The sequence below is a fragment of the Oryctolagus cuniculus genome, chromosome 1, assembly GCF_051225735.1.
Source record: "Oryctolagus cuniculus isolate XC-2025 breed Fujian yellow rabbit chromosome 1, ASM5122573v1, whole genome shotgun sequence".
Classification (NCBI taxonomy): domain Eukaryota; kingdom Metazoa; phylum Chordata; class Mammalia; order Lagomorpha; family Leporidae; genus Oryctolagus; species Oryctolagus cuniculus.
The window spans coordinates 180,118,300-180,137,836 of NC_142867.1; the positions used below are offsets into that span (position 1 = coordinate 180,118,300).

The 19,537-nt window shown below is 39.3% G+C and overlaps 1 protein-coding gene across 11 annotated transcripts in view; it reads left to right on the forward strand.

Annotated features, from left to right (window-relative positions):
• Nucleotides 1-7,201: 7,201 nt before the first annotated feature.
• CNTLN (centlein) overlaps nucleotides 7,202-19,537 on the forward strand; it is a 388,354-nt gene continuing 376,018 nt past the window's right edge. For 10 of the 11 annotated variants that reach the window (XM_070052688.2, XM_070052657.2, XM_089317500.1 and 7 more), the window contains exons 1-2: nucleotides 7,261-7,760; nucleotides 14,202-14,290. In XM_070052688.2, the coding sequence (XP_069908789.2) occupies nucleotides 7,401-7,760; nucleotides 14,202-14,290 (449 nt within the window). In that variant the 5' untranslated portion in view covers nucleotides 7,261-7,400. Of the gene's footprint in view, nucleotides 7,761-14,201; nucleotides 14,291-19,537 lie in introns of all 11 variants that reach the window. The other variant, XM_008254476.5, reaches the window with a different exon arrangement.

Below are 19,537 nucleotides of genomic sequence, written 5' to 3' on the forward strand. Positions count from 1 at the left end.
TTAATTTTTATAGCAAAAGGGCCATAATAATAGAAAGTTAATGTTGATTATTCCCTCAGAAATCAACAACACAATGAGTGATCTTTGAGCATCATAAACTAGCTTCCTCAGAAGCCTAATAACACTCTATCAACCTTTCTTCCACTTCCTCTTGCTCTCATATAGCTACACTCACCTAACTATATCTTCTCCCAAAACACCATCCCAGAAATCAGAAGTGGAAAACTTTTGGCTATGATAGCAGCATTTTATGATACAGTTGAAGCATTGTCTGATTGTAATGCTCTCCACAAGGTGATAGAAGCATTGAGACAAATGGAAAGACCAACAATTAGCTATATTGGAAGAATGAGAGAATAAACCAAAATCACATTCAAAAATGTTGTTTCATCACAAAGAGGGAGAACAGATGGCCAAACAGTTTGTGGTCTTGACTTTCTAGGTAAAATTAGTAGAATAATTGCTACCCTTATACGAAGCATAGAGTGTGTGTAATATAGAAAATAATTCCATGTTTTATGAATTTCACTGTTCTAAATGCATGGTGACTTAGGGACGATTATGGCAAGGGCCCTGCTTTCCAGAAGCTGAAAGTCCAGTGACTGGAAGCTGAGATGTTCACCTGCAAAGCAGATGAAACATGATTAGATGAGTACTTTGGGAACAAAGGAAAGTAATACTCTGGGAACCCCAGAATCTAGCTTAATTCAGTGACTTTTCAATCCTGACCACATGTTAATATTACTATCCTTAGATCCTTAAGAATATCCATTAAATAAGAATTTCTGGAGATGGGAATCAGGTTCTATTATTTTTTTAGAAAATTTATTTTTTAAAGATTTATTTATTATTTATTTACTCAAAAGAGAGGAGAGGCAAAGAGAGAGAGAGGTCTTCCATCCACTGGTTCACTCCCCAGATGGCTGCAACGGCCGGAGCTGTGCTGATCCAAAGCCAGGAGCCAGGAGCTTCTTCCAGGTCTCCCACATGGGTGCAGGGGCCCAAGGACTTGGGCCATCCTCTACTGCTTTCCCAGGCCATAGCAGAGAGCTGGATGGGAAGAGGAGCAGCTGGGACTAGAACCGGTGCCCATATGGGATGCCGTGATTCAGGCCAGGGCTTTAAACCGCTGCACCACAGCACGGGCCCCAAGTTACATTATTTCAAAAACTCCTTTAGTTGATTCTAATCTACAACCATAATGGGCATGAAGGGTGACTATAGTCCTCTTTTCTTTCACCCTAGGTTGGGTCCTTTGTTAGTTAAGTCTTTTGATATGATTCCAATTCAAATGCTTGCTCCAAGGAAGTATTTCTAGAGAGTCCCTTTCTGGTACTTACCAAATGCTTTGGGAAAAAAACACTACCAATTAGGAATTTATTATGTATCCCAAACTTTACTCTCTGGACATGTGGATATTTTTATCCAATTGGGAATGTGCTTCTTTGAAGTTCTAGGATAAAGGGAATTTCCTGGGGAAATAGTGTATATACATGTGTCATCCTTCAGAACCTACAAAGCACTATAATATTCAGATTTCACTCATAAGCATTTGCTTTATGTTCACATTTTCCTTTTTTTGTATGACAGTCACCCAAATATTTGTGAAGTATGTTTCTCACTCAGTTGAGGTTTTTGTCACATATTTCTTATTAGAAACACTTGCTTACTACTTTGTCTACAGTACAACCCAATCACTGTCACCACTCAGTTTCCATCCCTTGCTTTATTTTTAAATATAATTTCATCAATTAACAAACATATCTGTTTATGGAGTGTTCCTTCTGGCTAGAACAAAAGTTCTGTAAAAGTAGGAACTGAATTTTGTTCACTTCTATATTCCTAGAACTGTTCAATAAATATTTTGTGAAGAGATAAAGGAATGGATGAATAGTGTAACGGGAAGGGATCCCTAAATGGATTGTATATTCTCTTCCTATGGTTTTTTTTCCCCAAGGAATTTTCAGGTAAGTTTATTATATCAGAAAACATTAAACGGGAGAAAAAAAGTTAGTGGCACAAGGAACCATTTTATCAGTGATTTATCCATTTCCCTAATAACATACATGTGACCTATTTATCTCCATTGTTGTTTTGATATTCTGTACTCCACAAAAATATTCTCTGTTCATAGGAAAGTGGTGTCCACTGAAATGAGATGTAACTATCATGAGGTAATGGATGAAGACAAGAATTTCTGGGGCTAGTAGATAGCTAATTGACAGACATTTATCAAATACTTTCTATGTTGGGGCATTGTGATAGGTATGATGAGGAATACAGGAAAAACAGAGAAACAGAGGCATTTTATTCCTGCAAGTTTCTTATATTCTATTTAGAGATACAAATCAAATGTATATGAAATACAGGAGCAATTACATAATTAAAAGAGAGATACAAAATATAAAATTGATCTAAAATACAAACAGTACACATTATCTTGGGATAATATTGAAGATACTCAGAATAATGTGGTCTAGACCTTTTAGGAAATGAAAATTATATATATATATGTATATTAGATATATTCCCTTTACTGCTCTCAGTAGGGTTTTGTTTATAAACCATTAACTCTTTATCTAACTCTTGTCTCAATTCTGTTCCTTCTTGTTTGTAACATGAAATTCATCCTTTTCTCCTTTATGTGTTTATTGTAATTAATGTCCAGGCAGCTGCCAGGTGAACCACATAAGACTTGGTATTTTAAATCATCTCTTAGCTAAAACAGGCTGTTATTCAGGCTGTCACAGTTGTTGCTTATTAGAGACTACATTGGCCTCTTAAGCCACATACTTTGCCGTTCCAAATTGCCCCTTGATGTTTTCCCACTCTGCTCCATGTTTTCCTGGGTTGACTAGGCAAAAGGGAGAGGTTAGAATTTTTATTCCTTTAGTTCCATGTCCCTTAAGTCAGTGCCTTTCACCAGGCAGTTGTCTATTAACAGTCCTTCCTGTCTTTGGGCAGCATTAGCTGTTCATTTCCCACACTCCTTCCAGCCTAACTCTCCCACCTTTTGTTTAGTTTCGGAGTACTGGACTACTCCTTGTGGGTTCCCTCAATTCTACGTTTCTCTGAGAAATGAGTCCTTGTTTTAACTATTCCTGAAAGTATTCATGTGCCATCATCTTCCTGCCAGGACTCTTACTGATCACCTCACCAGGTGAATCTCTCATCCTTGAAGCTGAAACCAATTCCTGCATGAGGTTTACTTAACTAGATTTCTTAGAAGTGAGACTCTGCCATTTCAGATGGCAGCCATCTCCATGGTTCTTTGATAAAATTTTCTCTCTTTTGCTGACGTGGCCAAGTCACAGTGGCACATTCTAGTTTGTAGGTTTCTCTTTTTATTACTGAAGAGTAGGCAGCAAACCATTATCGATTTAAATCTCTAGGATGTGGCAAACACCAAGAATTGAGATAGTTTTTTAAAATGACAAGAAAAGGATTTTATGATCCCTTACCAATACCTAATGATGGTTTAAAATTTAACAGTTAAACTCTGTTCAACAAATAGAGTACATCAAATTGGTAAAGTAGAAATAAACATGTCTTAAAATTCTGCACTATTTCTGGAGACAAAGAAACATAAAGAGTGAGAAGCAGCCAATATGTTTTTTCTTCTTTTAAAATATGTTAAAAATAAATTATTAAAATAAAAATAAGAGATGTGATTAAATACTATACTAATTTGCACATTTCCCTCAATATGTCAACCGCACAATGATGATATGGGGGTTATTGTGTGTCTCTATAGTCAAATATTCGTCACCCTCACCAGATTTTATTATGTATTTTGACAGAAGAGACATCACTCTCAGATGTTTGAACACAGAATTGAAAAAGAGAAACACTGTGTTAATTGTTTTGTACATTTTAATTTGGGTATTGGGGCAAACATTGAACTTCTTGTTACAACTGCTAATATTCAACATTGCATACATTTATCTCATTTCAGCAAATAACCAATACAAAAAAGAACTCCCTGTATACACTTACAGAAATGTGCATAGGTTTCTAGTATTAAAATTGCTTGTTTGCCGGTGCCGCGGCTCAACAGGCTAATCCTCCCCCTTGCAGCACCAGCACACCGGGTTCTAGTCCCAGTCGGGGCGCCAGATTCTGTCCCGGTTGCCCCTCTTCCAGTCCAGCTCTCTGCTGTGGCCCAGGAGTGCAGTGGAGGATAGCCCAAGTCCTTGGGACCTGCACCCGCGTGGGAGACCAGGAGAAACACCTGGCTCCTGGCCTCGGATCAGTGCAGTGCACCGGCTGTGGCACACCAGCCGCGGTGGCCATTGGAGGGTGAACCAATGGCAAAAGGAAGACCTTTGTCTCTCTCTCTCTCACTGTCCACTCTGCCTGTCAAAACACACATGCACACACACACACACACAAATTGCTTGTCGGTAAAGAACCCTTACAACTCAAACAACCTGATTTCAAAAATGGACACAAGATTTAGATATTTCTCCAAATAAGATAGACAAAACCCAACAAATACATGAAAAGGTGCTCAGTGTCAATAGCCATTGGAATAGTGCAATGGTATATCATTTCATAAACACTTGGTTGCCTAGGTTAACAATATAAATCAAGCTAAACCCCAAACCAGGAAACAACATGTTAACAAAGATGCTAAGAAAACAGAGCTCTATGACATTGTTGGTGGACATGTAAAATGGTGCAACCATGGTAGAAAAGAGTCTGGAGAGTTCTTATTATATTAAATATACAATTACCATATGACCTGGTAATCACACTCTTAGATATATACACAATAAATTGAATATACATATTCCAACAAAACTTGTATATAATGTTCATTATAGTTCTGTTTAAAATAGGCAAAAATCTTAAATGGCCATTTACTGATGAGCAGGTAAGCAAAATGTAGTATATCCATAGTAAGGTATACTAATCATTTATAAAATGCATGAAGTAGTAATACATGCTACAATCTTGAAACCATTATGCTAAGTAAAAAAAAAAAAGCCACACATTGTGTGGTTCTATTTGTATGAAATATCTAGAACAGGTAAATCTACATAGATGGATAGTAAATTAGTGGTTGCCTGGGATTTGGGGGAGGGGAGATGTAGCATGACCACTGGCTATGGATTTTTCAGTTTGGATGACAGAAATACTGTGGAACCAGATAGTGGTGATGGTTAGTGAATGTATTAATGCCACTGAATTATTCTTTATTTGCAACCATTTAAAAGGCTTCAATATTAAATTTTATGTTATGCATATTCTGCCACAATAAGAAGAAAAAATTAGGGTCTAACATTTTGACTCAGTGAGTTAAGCTGCTGCCCGAAAGGCTGGTGTCTCTTATGAGTGCTGGTTCAAGTCCTGGCTGCTCCAGTTCCGATGCAGATCCCTGCTAATGTGCTTGGGAAAGCAGTGGAGTATGTCTCAAGTGCTTGTACTCCTGCACCTATGTGGGAAGTCTGGATGGAGCTGAGGCCTCCTGGCTTTTTCCTGGCCCAGCCCCAGTCATTGTTCCCATTTGGGGAGTAAACCAGCTGATGGAAGATTTCTCTCTCTCTCTCTCCATCTCTCCCTCTTTCTTTGTATTTCAGCCTTTCAAATAAATAATTTTTAAAAGTAGAAGAAAATTAAAATCTACATAGTCCAAAACTCAAGATCCTGTTTCTGGGGATATATTTGTGTGTGCATGTACATGTGCACACGCATGAATTGTATGTAATGTATTTTATTGTTTCAAAAGATTCTATGATCAGTTGGAATGATTCCCTTTTGAGAGAATAATAGCCATTACAATGTGCATTCATATTTATTTTGAACCAAACATGTGAAATAGGTGGTTAGAATTCCCAATCTGAAGCTCAGTGAAATCTCACATGCCATACCTAATGCTGTATTTCAAGTGACAGGTATAGAGTAAGGTGAGATCAAAGGCACAGATTTTTATAGTAAAATAGAATTAGGTGGACAGCCAAGTCCTAGCTTTTCTAATATCAGATGTGGAACTTAAGGCAAATTACAATAACCTCTGAGATATCAGTTTCTTCATGAGTAAATGGGGTAATAATATGTAATTTAAGGTGAAGTAAGAATTGAATGACTTCATTTATAAAAAGTACTTAGTACTGGACTTTGCTTGTGATAAATAGTTAATACTGCAGGTACTTCTAAGACAGTCTACCATTTACTTTTTATAATATAATCTTTTATAAATTTTGTGTGCTGCTCACCTTGAGCTAGAAGAAAACCCAGTCATCTTGCCTTAGAAGGATCCTTATTGAGTCAGTGTCCTTTTGGTATGCTGAGTAGATTCCAGGGCAAATGTGGTGATTTTGAAGTCAACAATGAAAGTGGCCACGCCTCTACTTCTACAGTCTCTCACTTGGCACTTCAGTTCTTTTCCAAGGATTTTGGAACCCTTATTAAAGGAGAGGGCTGATCTAGTTTTCTGTAAAACTCTGGTACCAACTGCATATGCATCTCTTTACTAATCAATAGGAAGAGTGCTTTAAAGACAAATAAAAGGTCATTGCCTATTCGAAGTTTTTAAAAAAGCAAGAAGAAGAGAGGGTGGAAGATAAAGTAGTTCTTATTTCTTGAGTCACGCTCCGAACTACTTACTTCAAACTGGTCCAAGGACCCAAACTGTCGAGCAATGCGGGACATGCTCACCCTGACAGTCAGCCAACCACTAAAGAAGCTGACATCAGGACTGAAAGGAAATCATGACTCTTGCAAAACAAAAGACGAAGGGTGTACAAAGGCTCATAATTCAATTGGGAAACCCGCTCAATAGTCCCAGCTCAGCACAAGGCTTTCCACGTCTCCTTGACATCAGTCAGCTGGCCGTCAGCTGGACCGAAGCAGTTTTGCTAAGGGGTGTGAAGAAAACACTTAAGTGTAAAACTCATTCTCTGATCCTCAAGGAGCTTACAGCAGCGCTGGGGAGATTAGCTGTGTAACTAACACTCCAGGGCGGTCAATGAAACGTGACAAACGAGTTGGCAGCGGCCTTGAAGGAGGAGAAATTCACAGTTAGAGATCATTTGGGGCTGGGGGTTTGTCCAGAAAGGCTTAGGAGGTAGGCTGTAAGCTCGGAGCCAAGTGAAGAGTAGGGTCTTAAGCGGGCGGGTTATTGAGGCGTTCCTGGCTAAGGCCTCAGGCAGGGCCAGCCGGGGTGGCTAGCCGGCCCCAGTGCTTTAACTCCTTGGGCCCACGGCGCGTGCGCGGCCCAACTCTCGCGGCAGGAGCACGGCCCACGGGAAGCCAGCCAGGGCCCGCGGGCGCGAGACCCCGCGCGCCGAGGCGGGAAAAGGCTGGCGCATGCGCAGCCCGGCGTTCCGAGCTCGCCGGGATGGGGATGGGGAGGTGGAGTTTCCAAGAGGGAACTTGACCCGTTAGCAGCAGCGGCCATGGCGGCGCGCTCTCCCCACTCCCCACTTCCTCCGCCCCCAGCGCGACAGTTGGGCCCCCGGTCCCCACGTGTTGGGCGGGGAGCTGAGGCACACGCAGTGCGCAGCGAGGCCTCGGGTCTTGCGGGCGCGGCGCGGGAGGCCGTAGCGGACAAAAGTGACATACAGTGGAGGGGCGAAGAAGGGTCAGGGAGCCGGCGAGGGCCAGGGAGGGCAGCTCCAGCTCACGCTCCCCTCCTCAGCCCGCACATGGGGTCCAGGCGGCTAGAGGGCATCTCAGTAGAGGAGGCGATGGTGACCCGGACGCAGCTGCTGGAGGAAGAGCTGAGCAGCCTAAAGGAGGAGCTGGCCCTGTGTCAGGTATCGAGGACTCTCGCCGCCGGCCATTCCCCTCTGCAGCGCCGCCGGGGCCCGTGGGGAGGCGCGCCCTTCTCCCTCTCCCCGGGCTGCGTGGCTCCGCGGGCTTGGGACTTTCCCAGCCCCTCCCGGCGACGCTCCTTCCCGGCTCCCACACCCAGCTCGGCCCGCTGCCTGAGGCCGCACTTGGCTTGCAGACCCTGCGCTCCCGCTCCTTCCGGACAGTGGCCAGGCAGGGTCCGCCTGCGCCAGCTCTCGTCACCTGGATGTTGCCAGAAACCCGCAGTCGCACCCCATCTCCCCCAAAGCCCAAGTTTCCGGGGGGGAGGCTGTCGGGGTCTTTGGTGCGCCGTAGTGGAATGCAGTCCACAAGTTGAAATGAACAGGAAAGTGTAAACACTTGTTAAAATAAAGCCCATCGAAGAAGGAGCCTGGTTTTAATGGTCAAATCCACACTTGTCCGTGTTCTTACTTTGTCAAACTAAGTTGTAAACTATGTTGTAAACACAAACCAAAAAAATTTTAGGGAGTTTCTGGGCGGGGACTTTGAAACATTGGTGATGCTTGGTGGTATTTAGTAATTTCTTAGTGCTTGAGTGAGAAATCTCATTCTCATGGGATCCTGCAGGTGAAGAAACATTGGCTAAATCAGCTGTATTGATATTTATCTCCTGTTATTTGTAGCGTTTGTGTATACTAAAGATGAGCTTGACTCTACTCCATGTTCATAGAGATTTAATTTTCTTTTGGTTTCTCAGCCTTACCATTCACTGTCACTTTGATTTTACCAGAATTTTTAGACAGGATTGGGAGGTTAAATGTGAGGAACTCAAAAGTAGATTTTTAAGTCTGTCTTGTCTTCAAGCTAGTAACCAATCAGGTACTGCGAAGCACCAAGGTAGTTAGATGAACAGCAGCAGCATCAGTTTAGATGAATAAAACAGTTCATGAAATCCATTCTCATAGTTTGTACTCTTGGATTTTTTTTTTTTTATCTGCTGATTTCTGCAAGGCTGTAATAGCAGGACAGTCTTGTTCAAACTGAATATGCCTTTGGTTAAACGAGTTGGGGAGAGGTGTTACTTGGCTGGTCCTTGTTCATTTCTCCATTTTCTTTACTGGTTAAGGAACAGAGTGAATATAACACATTTTGTCATCTGAAAACCTCACCCTTGGGGAGTTTAAAAATGTGAATGAACTCATGATAAAGGCCTTTGTTACTTTAAGTTCTAATCTATGATGCTATTTGCTTCAGTTTTATAAGCAGCCTCCCCCGACCCACCATGCCCTTAGCTAGCTAAGGAACAAAGATAATTACTTTTTATGACTGCCTTGATTAAGGAAGTCAGTTTATTGGAAACAGCCTGATGAACCCCTTTCCCTCCAATCCATTCATTATTACATTCTTAAAAAATGTGGCTCCAAACACAGTGTTAGCTTTTGTGAACTTGGATAGATTATGTGGACCAAGAACGATTAAATATTCTAGGCAGATGTGAGAATACAGAGATAGTTGTAACTAACCTAGCAGACGATTCTTGAGGTTTTGTAGTGTTTATGCTGCTAGATGGTCATAGGTGTTCCTGTGATGTGAGATGAAGTTGGCAGTATCACATACCATAAAACTTCAGTCAGACTACACTACTGGGAAATCTTTGGAAGAATAATAATTGAACTCTCAATTGTTTTGTAAAAAATGCATTTGAGTAATTAAACATTCACTTTTATATCTTCTTTATTCATTCTTCTGCTAATTCAGCTAGAAATCACACCTGAGAATATATTAAAACTATGCTAAAAATTACAACTCAAACTAAGAAATTCATTTTACATCTCAACCTGTTAAATACACGTAGTACCCATATACACATATGTAAGAATAATTTCAGAAAAAATATTTAATAGTGTGTCATGAACTTGGCTATTTTCTGTTTATTCTTCTGAAAAATACTCTACAGATCTAAATTAACTTTACAACCCAGTAATGGGTCAAACATGGTTTGATAAAAATAACTTTGCTAATTATTCCATGGTTAAAAATAGTAGTGTCACTGTTCTTTTTCACATTTAACTTGTTGGAATTCAGTTATATGTACTTGATAAGCAAATAAGTTTTATTCAACATACCATTGCACTCCATTAGAATGCCTTAAAATAAACATGTAATAGAAAATGATCAAGTGTTTTGCTTAATATGAGCATCTCATAACACTCTAAATGATTATATTGTCTAGGTGTATTTTTTAAAATCATACGGCTCCCAGATTTGCAAACAAATTACATGTATTGCTTAGCTGAAGAGTGATTAATTTCAGTGTGGGGAGGAGAGCTGTCTGTTCTGAACTCACTAAGGATAGTTCCTTAGCTTCCAAATGCAGCTTTTTCCTAAGGAATTTTCAAAGGGTGATTTTGAGTCTTATGACATTTACATGTATTTCATTGATTTAGACCCTAACACTATCATACTCTTTAATTTTGGTTATATATTTCAAGACCGTGTTCTGTTTGTGACAGAGAATGCTGGGAATACATGTATGTGCACATTGATCATCACTTGCAGAGTACCACATGAGAAAAAGTAATGCTTCATGATAACTTGCTGAATGAAGCTTTGTGCCATATCTTAACAGTAAACTCTTGATGTGGTTTTCTTTGTGTTTTAATGTGCAGTTTGTTTAAATGTAGGCAAGAGTTTTCAGGTGTTTAATTCATTCCAGTAGAGATCAATTAAAAGACTTAATATGTTGCTGGACACTAACCTGGGTGTTGAGAGTAGGTACCCAGTGAGAAAGACAGTTTGAGGTGTCTATATTTCCATGCTGTAGATAAATAATAGACAAGATAACTCTGTTTCTAAGGAACTTTAGACCCCAAATATCTACTATTTAGTGAACTGTTTCATAAACTGAGTTTAATAAACTTTGTGAGAAGGGTGAGGATTTTTATTTCAATTTTAAATTATTTGATTCTATTTGAGAATTCTGTAGTGAAATAAAGAATTTTATAAAGGGTAATTTTTAAAGGATTTTATTTAAAAAATTTAAAAGGGCATTTTTAAATACCCAGAGGAAGGGCAAATATAGAAAAATATAAAGAGAATATGGTTGGCAATAATTTCCTTATTTTAATGCCTGAAACAGTTTAAAAACCTGTTCTGTGTTTTTAGGAGGGCTTTTTTTTTGTATATAAAAGTCTTTTTAGTAATTAGAGGAATAATCCATACTGAATATAATAGAGCATTTAAATAACTGAAATGCATACACAGAGTAGTCCCCAAAAATTCATTTGTAGCATTTTATTGTTTAAAAATTTTTTCTTTCAAATTACCAGATAAAACATACAGCATGGTGACTACATGATTTTAATGTTCTTACCACATGCAAACATGGAGAAAATGATGCATTTGTGAGGTAATGGATATATTAATTAGCTTAATTAGCCATTTCACTACACACCCTATCTATATATAATTTCTATTTTTCAATTAAAAATATTTCTAGAAGAAAGAACGGGCAGTATATTCCTAATGTTAGAGCACAGTAGGCCTTTCTAACTGGTACATAAAATCTATATGCCATAATGGACAAGATGGATAAACGTTGAGTATGGAAGAATGTTTTTTTCCCAAAAACTCACCATCATAAGTTAGGTAGGCAATGACAGATTGGAGAAAAATCTTTTGCATTCATTTGGTAGATATAAGTCTAATTTTAGGATGTCCTATAAATTACAACGCCACTTCTTATAATTCATTGTCAGAACTTAGTCATATATCTCATGGAAGGCCAGTGTGTTAGTTGGACAGAAAAGCAAAATAGTTTCTGTAAAAGGAAAGAATAGATGATAGAAACACACAGACTGAAATGCCTGCCTTAGGAATAAACTCAGACAACCAAAGAAATACAGAATTAGTATATGTAATTTGCAGAGAAAGAGGGAGAAAAGAAAGGAAGAAATAGAGTAAGGAGAAAGTCCAGAGATCTGTGTGCTCTGGGGCCTGTTAGTCACAGAGGATTTCTGAAAATGTTATATTTAAGCAAAGATGTGAATGATGTGTGGGGATAATCTACATAAAAATCTGGTGGATGATAATTTTGTGTTAAGATCCTGGTTCAAGTAGAGCAAGACAGTCACTCTAAACAAAAGGAATGATAGAAGTTTGGAGAGGTGTGTTTGGGGCTAGATAATATGGGGTCCTGTAGTCTTAGTTAAGAAGTTGGATTGTTTTTCTGAACTGATGGGAATTCATTGGAGTTTTGAGCTGTAATGCTAGGGAATCATTGTATGTGGAGAGCTAAGAAAGAGATGGAATTGGCTTGAGTAGGGTGAGAGTGGTGGAAGAGATGGGAGTTGTCACAGTTGGGTTATATTTTGTAAATAAGGTCAGTGGGATTTATTGATAGTTTGGATGTGAAGTGTTGATAAAAGAAAGCAACCAGGATTGATTTCTGGGTTTTAGGTCTTTGAACAAGTATGTGGGGCTAACCGTTTTCTTTTTTTTCTGCATCCCTCCCTTCTTCTTTCCTTCTTTTCTAACTTCCTTCCTCACTTCCTTCCTAACTTCCTTCCTCCCACTCTCCCTCCCCCCCCCCCACTCTCCTTCCCCCTTCCCTCCCTCCTTTCTTGATCCAAGATTTTATTTGAGGGGCTGGCACTGTGGTGCAGCAGGTTAAACCATTGCCTGCCACTCCAGCATCCCATATGGGCAACAGTTCAAATCTCGACTGTCCCAATTCCAATCTTGCTCCCTGCCAAAGTGTTTGGGAAAGCAGCAGCAGAAGGCCCAAGTCCTTGGGCACCTGCACCCACATTGGAGATCTGGATGAAGCTCCTGGCTCTGGCCTGGCCCAGCCCCGGCCAATGTGGCCATTTGGGAAGTGAACCAGTGGGTGGAAGATCTCTCTGTCTCTGTCTCTGCCTCTCTCCCTATCACTCCGCCTTTCAAGTAAATAATTTTTTTAAGATTTATTTATTTATTTGAAAGAGTGACAGAGAAGCAGAGGCAGAGAGAGAGGCCTTCATATGCTGGTTCACACCCCAGTTGGTTAAAACAGGCGGAGCTGCGCTGATTGGAAGCTAGGAAACAGGAGATTTATTCTGGGTCTCCCACATGGGTACAGGGGCCCAACGACTTGGGCCAACCTTTACTGCTTTCTCAGGCCACAGCAGAGAGCTGGATCAGAAGTGGAGCAGCTGTGACATGAACCAGTACCCATATGGGGTGCCTGCACTGCAGGTGGTGGCTTTACTTGCTACACAACAGTGCTAGCCCCTCAAGTAAATATTTAAAAAAAGATTTTATTTGAAAGGTGGATTGATAGAGAGAGGGACAGACAGAGATCTTCCATCTGCTGGTTTACTCCCCAAACGGCCATGGGCCAGGCTGAATTCAGGAGCCAAGAAATCAATCTTCATCCCTGGTGCATTAGCAGAAAGTTGGTTTGGAAGCAGAGGATAGGGATTCAAACTGGCACTCCAATATGGGAGATTGGCACTGCAAGTGATGGCTTAACTCACTGGAGCACAAGGCCAGCTCTGGTGGTGCCATTTTCTAAGATGCAAAAGGGCAGGTTTGTAAGAGGGTAAGGCGTCAGGATATTTTTTTTGGAGGAGTTAAGTAGAAGATGCTTATTAGGCATTCAAGTGGAATTGTTGAATAGATATTTGGATATAAATATCTATACTTTTTGGATATAAATCTGTACTCAAGAGTAGAGAAATAGTCATGTGGGAGGGACCCAGTGCAGAGTTGGTAAATAAAAACATGAAAAATGGTATAGAGTTAGCTAGGGCTGTGGTTCTCAACCCTGAGTGCACAGATTCACCTGAGGAGCTATTCAGAAATTCTGATGCTTACCTGAAAAAGCCAATAATTAGAATTATTTGATCATTATTATTTAAAAAATTCCTTAAAAATCTTCCTATCAGTCAGGCAGTGTTAATAATCACTGACCTAAGCATTAAGGAATGAAACTGCCCATTGCCCATTGGATTTGGCAATGTGGACTCTGGAAAATGGTTTTATTAATAACAGGTCAGAGGAGAGAAACATCTTAGACTAAGATGTTTCAGAGTGAATGTTAGGTGGGAAAGAGGAGACTGATTATATGGTATTCTTTTTAGTTTTGCTGAAAAGGGGAGCTGAAAAATGGATTAGGAGCTGAAGGGAAAATTGCTTTTTGGAGAAAATGTACCTCGATATTCAGGTTCCATCATTTGTACCCAAAAATGTGGATGGTAGAAATAAAAGTGAATGGGGATTACCATTGTGAGAACTTTTAAAAAATAAAACTCTCCTGCCATTATTTTGAAGAATCTGTTGGTATAGTTATAACACTAGGCATTAAATAATTGTTTTTCATTTTCAAATTTTAATATAGTATCTTGTCTTCTGTAGTATTGGTACAAAACAATACATTCAAAATATCTTTTATTTCTTTTAAGGCTGACAAAGAATTTGTATGGTCTTTGTGGAAACGTCTCCAGGTGGCAAATCCAGATCTCACACAAGCAGTCAGTTTGGTTGTGGAAAGGTGAGCTCTTATATTATTTTTTCATAAGAATTTGATTTGTTGGATTTGTTTCTCTTTAGTATTAAGGTTAAAACATCATTAACACCCTAAAGAAATTCATTGGATTTCCAAATAAATATATAGACCAGTATAAATACTGGATTTGTTGTAAGGGATCCACATATAGATAGGCCCTATCCTTTTTCTGACATATTTGGGAAGTTTGCAGGTAATAGAAAAGTTATCAGTTGGGTACTCTCTGTGTATTTGCCTTCAGCTGTTAAAGTTCGGCTTTAAAAGTTACAGAAATCTCTTTGGCTTCTTACTCCAATAGACTGCCTTTGTAGGAAACTGTAGACATGGCTTAGTTTTCCCCTGAGATAATTGCAGTGTGAACTTGAAAGTCTGAGATGACCTTCCCAGAGTAGTGTACTCATAAGTGTTCTGGAATAGGTTGAGGGATTTCACTTAACACTCCCTATCACCCTATAGGGGATTCTCAGTCATTTAACTATAGATTATTGGGCCTCTCCTTGGTCATTAGAAACAGTGGAGTGATGCTGGGTACTCTTTATCAAACATTTGGTATACAGTAGTCCCACGATACTTAGCACAGCAATTAAAGCACTTGCTTTCCTAATAAACAGATTTCATTATATTTTCTAAATGAGAAGCCTAGCATATGGATACCTTTCCCCTTTTCTTTGATCTTTATTGCAGTCACGATTATATTATTTGAATATTATTTTTGATAACCTGACTATATCCAATTTTTGTGTCTGTTGCCCTGGGATCATTCCACAGTTGTATGAAATTTGACTTGTTAAAATGTGTGACATAAACCTGCCTAATTTTACCATCTATGGTTATGGCTGAATCTAAAAGAATGCAATTATTTTCTCCTCATGTTGCTTGTATATTTATCTGACACATCAACAAATTTCTCTTTTTGATGATCAGAATTAAGTTTATGTTGAAATGCCCTTGTTACTTCCTCAGTCATCTTTGAGATAACATCTGATTACTCTCAGTCTCCCTTTTTTTAATTTGAAGTATAAAAAGCCTCATGTAGCAGCCTGGAGACTTCAGTTTTCATTTCTGTAATTCTTTATTCTCCCCTCCTTTTATTTGTTAATATTTTTTCAACTTTTAAAATCCATCCTTAATTTTTACTTTCCTCTTGATTGGGCCAAAGCATATATTAAACTATTGTTAAGCCATTTCCTAATACTCTACAATTTCTATTTTTTATATTTATAATACATATAATATATAAAACATAAAGGTATAATGTGCATTTTGTAAACAAACATATATAGGTGAATACTTAGTTTTTTGCTGATAAGATGTATGATGAGAATTTTGGAGATTATTGCCTTATAGCCATGGTTCACACAATTTAGTTTGCAGAGATGCACTTGGAGAGTTTATTAAAATGATGATCTCTAGGGGATCTCCTTTAAAAATAACCTTCCAGATAATTCTCAAATGTAGCCCGTAGACCACACTGTGAAATACTGTGGATTTTTATTTGACTTTTGAAATTAAAAACCTGAAAGTGGCATTTTTAATTTTATGACTACAAAAGTATTTATTTATTAGAAAACATTGTGGTATGTTTGGACCTAATGAGAAGTGAAAATGCTATGCCACTCAACCTGCATGTGTCAACAACAATATTTTAAATCTCAAAATAAAATAGATTGGCCTTCTGTACAACTTAGTAATTGCTCAGTTCATGCTCCATTTTGGTGAGGTAATGTGTAAGCCTTGGTCTTCCTGGGCATCTACTCACAGTTGTCATGCTAGGCTTTCTGTGTACATCTGAACTGATTCCACAATTTGTAGCATCCTACTTTTCCCTTTTGCTTTTCATTGGATTGTTTCTCAGGATGTGCAGGTGCTTTTTCTGACTCCTTACCTTCTCTGAAAATACCTTTCTTTTGCCCTTGATACTTCAGCTGAACATAAAATTTTATGTCTGTGTAATTTCCCTTGGTTTTTGAAAGCACTCTGTTATCTTCTCCTGGTGGAGCTACCAGGGAGCCCAATGTTTCTTAAAAGGTACTCATTTGAAACTTTAGGATTTTCTCTTTATATGTGATATTGTGAAATTTCAACGTCATCTGTTTATTTGGGTCTTTTAAAAGTTTATCCTTAGCCTTTAGTGGGGCTTCTCCAATCTCAAAACTGAAGATTTTCTTTTAATTGAGAAAATGTTCTTTTGCATTTTTCTTCATTGCCTGTGTTCTTTCTTTGAGCATTCTGTTAGAGTTTGTATTCTCTCTCTCTCTCATTTTTTTTTTTTTAAGGGAAAGGGTTTATTGGTGGGGAAACCTGACAGACAGGAAGGAAGGGGCGAAGAAGGAAAAGAGGGAGAAGGAGAGCTTGAGAGAGGTCGAGAGAGAGAATCTAAAGAGCCATGTGCTCATGAACAGGTCCTCTTAAAACTTTGCCCCAGTGGGGGCAGGCAGGGAAGGAGGAACAGGGAATCCCATTAGGATGGGGGTGGAGATGACACTGGGTTTTGGGCCATGGGGTCATGGCGGCAGGGACTAGAGCCTAGGAAGGCGTCTGGGGTATAGATCGCACCATAGATAAGATGGTGCTATTTTACTAACATTCCCCCCTTTTGTTTTTTATAAAGCAAGAGTTGTATGGGATTACATTAGCGCCAAAACTCCAGGAAGGGTAGAGGGATGATGACCTGTTTTTAGAGTTACTTTTACTGACATGGGGTGATGAGGTACTCTCTGCTGGCATAGGATGAGGTCTCAAGCTGCTGTCTCCTGGGTGGGGAGCCAAGTATATCGTTGTAGCAGCATTTGGTTGACTATCTGGCTGGTGAAGGCCTTAGTTCGTTCTGTTATCAACTCCTGTAAACACTTAAACAGACACGGTAGTATAAAAGACGGGGTAAGAATAGCAACCAATGGTCTCTGGACCCTTGTGAAGAATGTTTGATGGATGTGGTTTAAAGCTGATGTCAACCAAGACTGGGAGAAAGGCCACTTATCTCTTGTGGGTAGAGAGGTTTGTCTGTGGAGAAAATCCTGAACCATCATACAACATTAAGTAGGGGAGAGGACCATCAGTACACACAGGTCAGGAGTAGAGCCATTGATGTTACAGTAGCGGCTATGATTACAAAGGAATGAGGCCCCAAGTGGGCTAGATAGGGTCTAGAACAAAGGAAAGAGTCATTATTGGAGGACCTATGAAAGCTGCTCTCTAAACACGAATAAGTTTTCTGATTGAGAGGCAAATAGAACCTGACAAAAGGGGCCTGACAATAATCTGGTGGGCTTTAAGGCCTTGTCAGTTATGAGGCCCAGACCTATCAATCTCTTCACATGGGATACAGCCTAAGGGAGGTGTGAATCTCCTTGGGAAAGGCACCCTGTTGATTTCCATTACCTAGCTGGCCTGGGAGGAGAGTTAGCCAGTTGAAGGCAAGTGGCATGTCTAACAGCAAATTTATTTACAGTTCTGCCTACAATGTTACTGACCCTACTTGGCTGTCCCCTCAGCAGTGGTGGTCAGTTTGGAAGCTGGGCCGAGTGAAGGGCTTTTCAGCTTGGAGCCAGCAAGATCTGCGGCTCTGATTGGGCATCCTTTGACTCCAGGGCAGTTCCTTTTCCATTGATCCAACTCTTGGCTGGCAGAGCTGCCAGGGCTCTTCATAAGCTGACTTCTGCTGAATCCCTGGCTTTCTACATTGAAAGCCACTGTAGTGGTCTGTCCTGTTGGGTCTCTTAGAGGGCAGATCACTGTACAGAGCAGTCTTTAATAGGCGTGCCACCTATCTTTACATTGCTTCTGATGCCTAGCTTTCTTTTCCTCCTGGTTTTTGTTAAAGCAGACCAGAGGATGCAGATCAAGAGGGTGCTCAAGGTCCATCTCTAATCTTTGGTGGCCTAAACTAGAAGTTTGTAATCACAGGCATGTTCTGATAGGTTTTTTTTTTTTTTTTTTTTGTGAGATAGATAATGCCCATGAGGAAAGTTATGTCCTCACTCTAAAACTTTCTCTCCCTTTGTTTGGTCTGAAAGGGAGGTTTTGCCTGTTTACTGTGCCCATGGCGAAGTAAATCTAGCTGTGAAATTATAATTAAATTCTCATTTTGGCTATGTCTTTACGGAAAATGTTAGCCATCTATTTTATAAGGTCTAAAAATCAAATTGTACATCCTAGAGAGTCCTTCAGTATAGTCAGTTTTCACCTTGAAGAGAATAGAGAAATGAGGGAATAAGTCAGGCTTAGAATAGAGAAATGAGGTAGCCAGTTCCAAATCCAACAGCAAATGAAAATTTAGCAAACAATTTCAACCGTTAAATAACTTATAAAAACATTTATTGGAAGGTCCAATGCCTTCTATAAATCTTAAGAATACATGTATTTGGAAACATCTCTTAAATATCTAACATGGTGTGGCTTGTTTAATCAGTAACCTCAAGCACAAACATATAAAAACATTTTAGTTTTTTTCTACCAACAAATTTAAAACATCTGACACAGAGATGCAGGTCATGTGAATCAAAATGTATCTGATTAATTTTAGCAGTTTAAATTTGTGAGTGATATTTTATCCATAAGCCAATTAAAACAGAGTTCTTAATAAATTTTCCATGTAGACATACAACATCTGCACACATGTAACAGCATAGAAATTAGAACAATAGAGCAGCTTCAGTAATAGTTTCCTAAAACCTTTAGCTGTTTTTTATTACCATCAACCAATTAGAATTACTTTCTGCTCTTAGTAACCTCGATTAACCATACTTTCTCCCAGTTGGAACCTGTAGTGCATTATTGGCTTCATCTGTTTACAGAGCCATCCCAAAGTACTGAATACAATAGAAGTGGCTGAAAAAGTCCATCGGAACCTATACAAAACTGTGGATGACAAAAGACTTTAAGTTGCCATGTTTAAAATTGTAAACTCATTAGCCAACAAGAGGCACTTGCTTATTTTACACAGTATTTTTGAAAGCACCTGTAGGATTCTACAAAATCTTTTACCCTTTAAGGCCTCTGGGCCTTTCTCATTATGATAACCATCAGGTCTAGTAACACAGCTCATTAGACTTTTTAACTTTCAGACATTTGTATAAGTAGCATTTTATATTATCAAAATTTAAAACTTAGCACCACCCCACATCTTGACAGTACTTCTAATATAATCCAAATAGCCTGATTGGTTGGTATTTCTACAAGATGAGAGACATATCCTTTGGTATTTCCAAGGGCCCACCTGGGAATATCAAA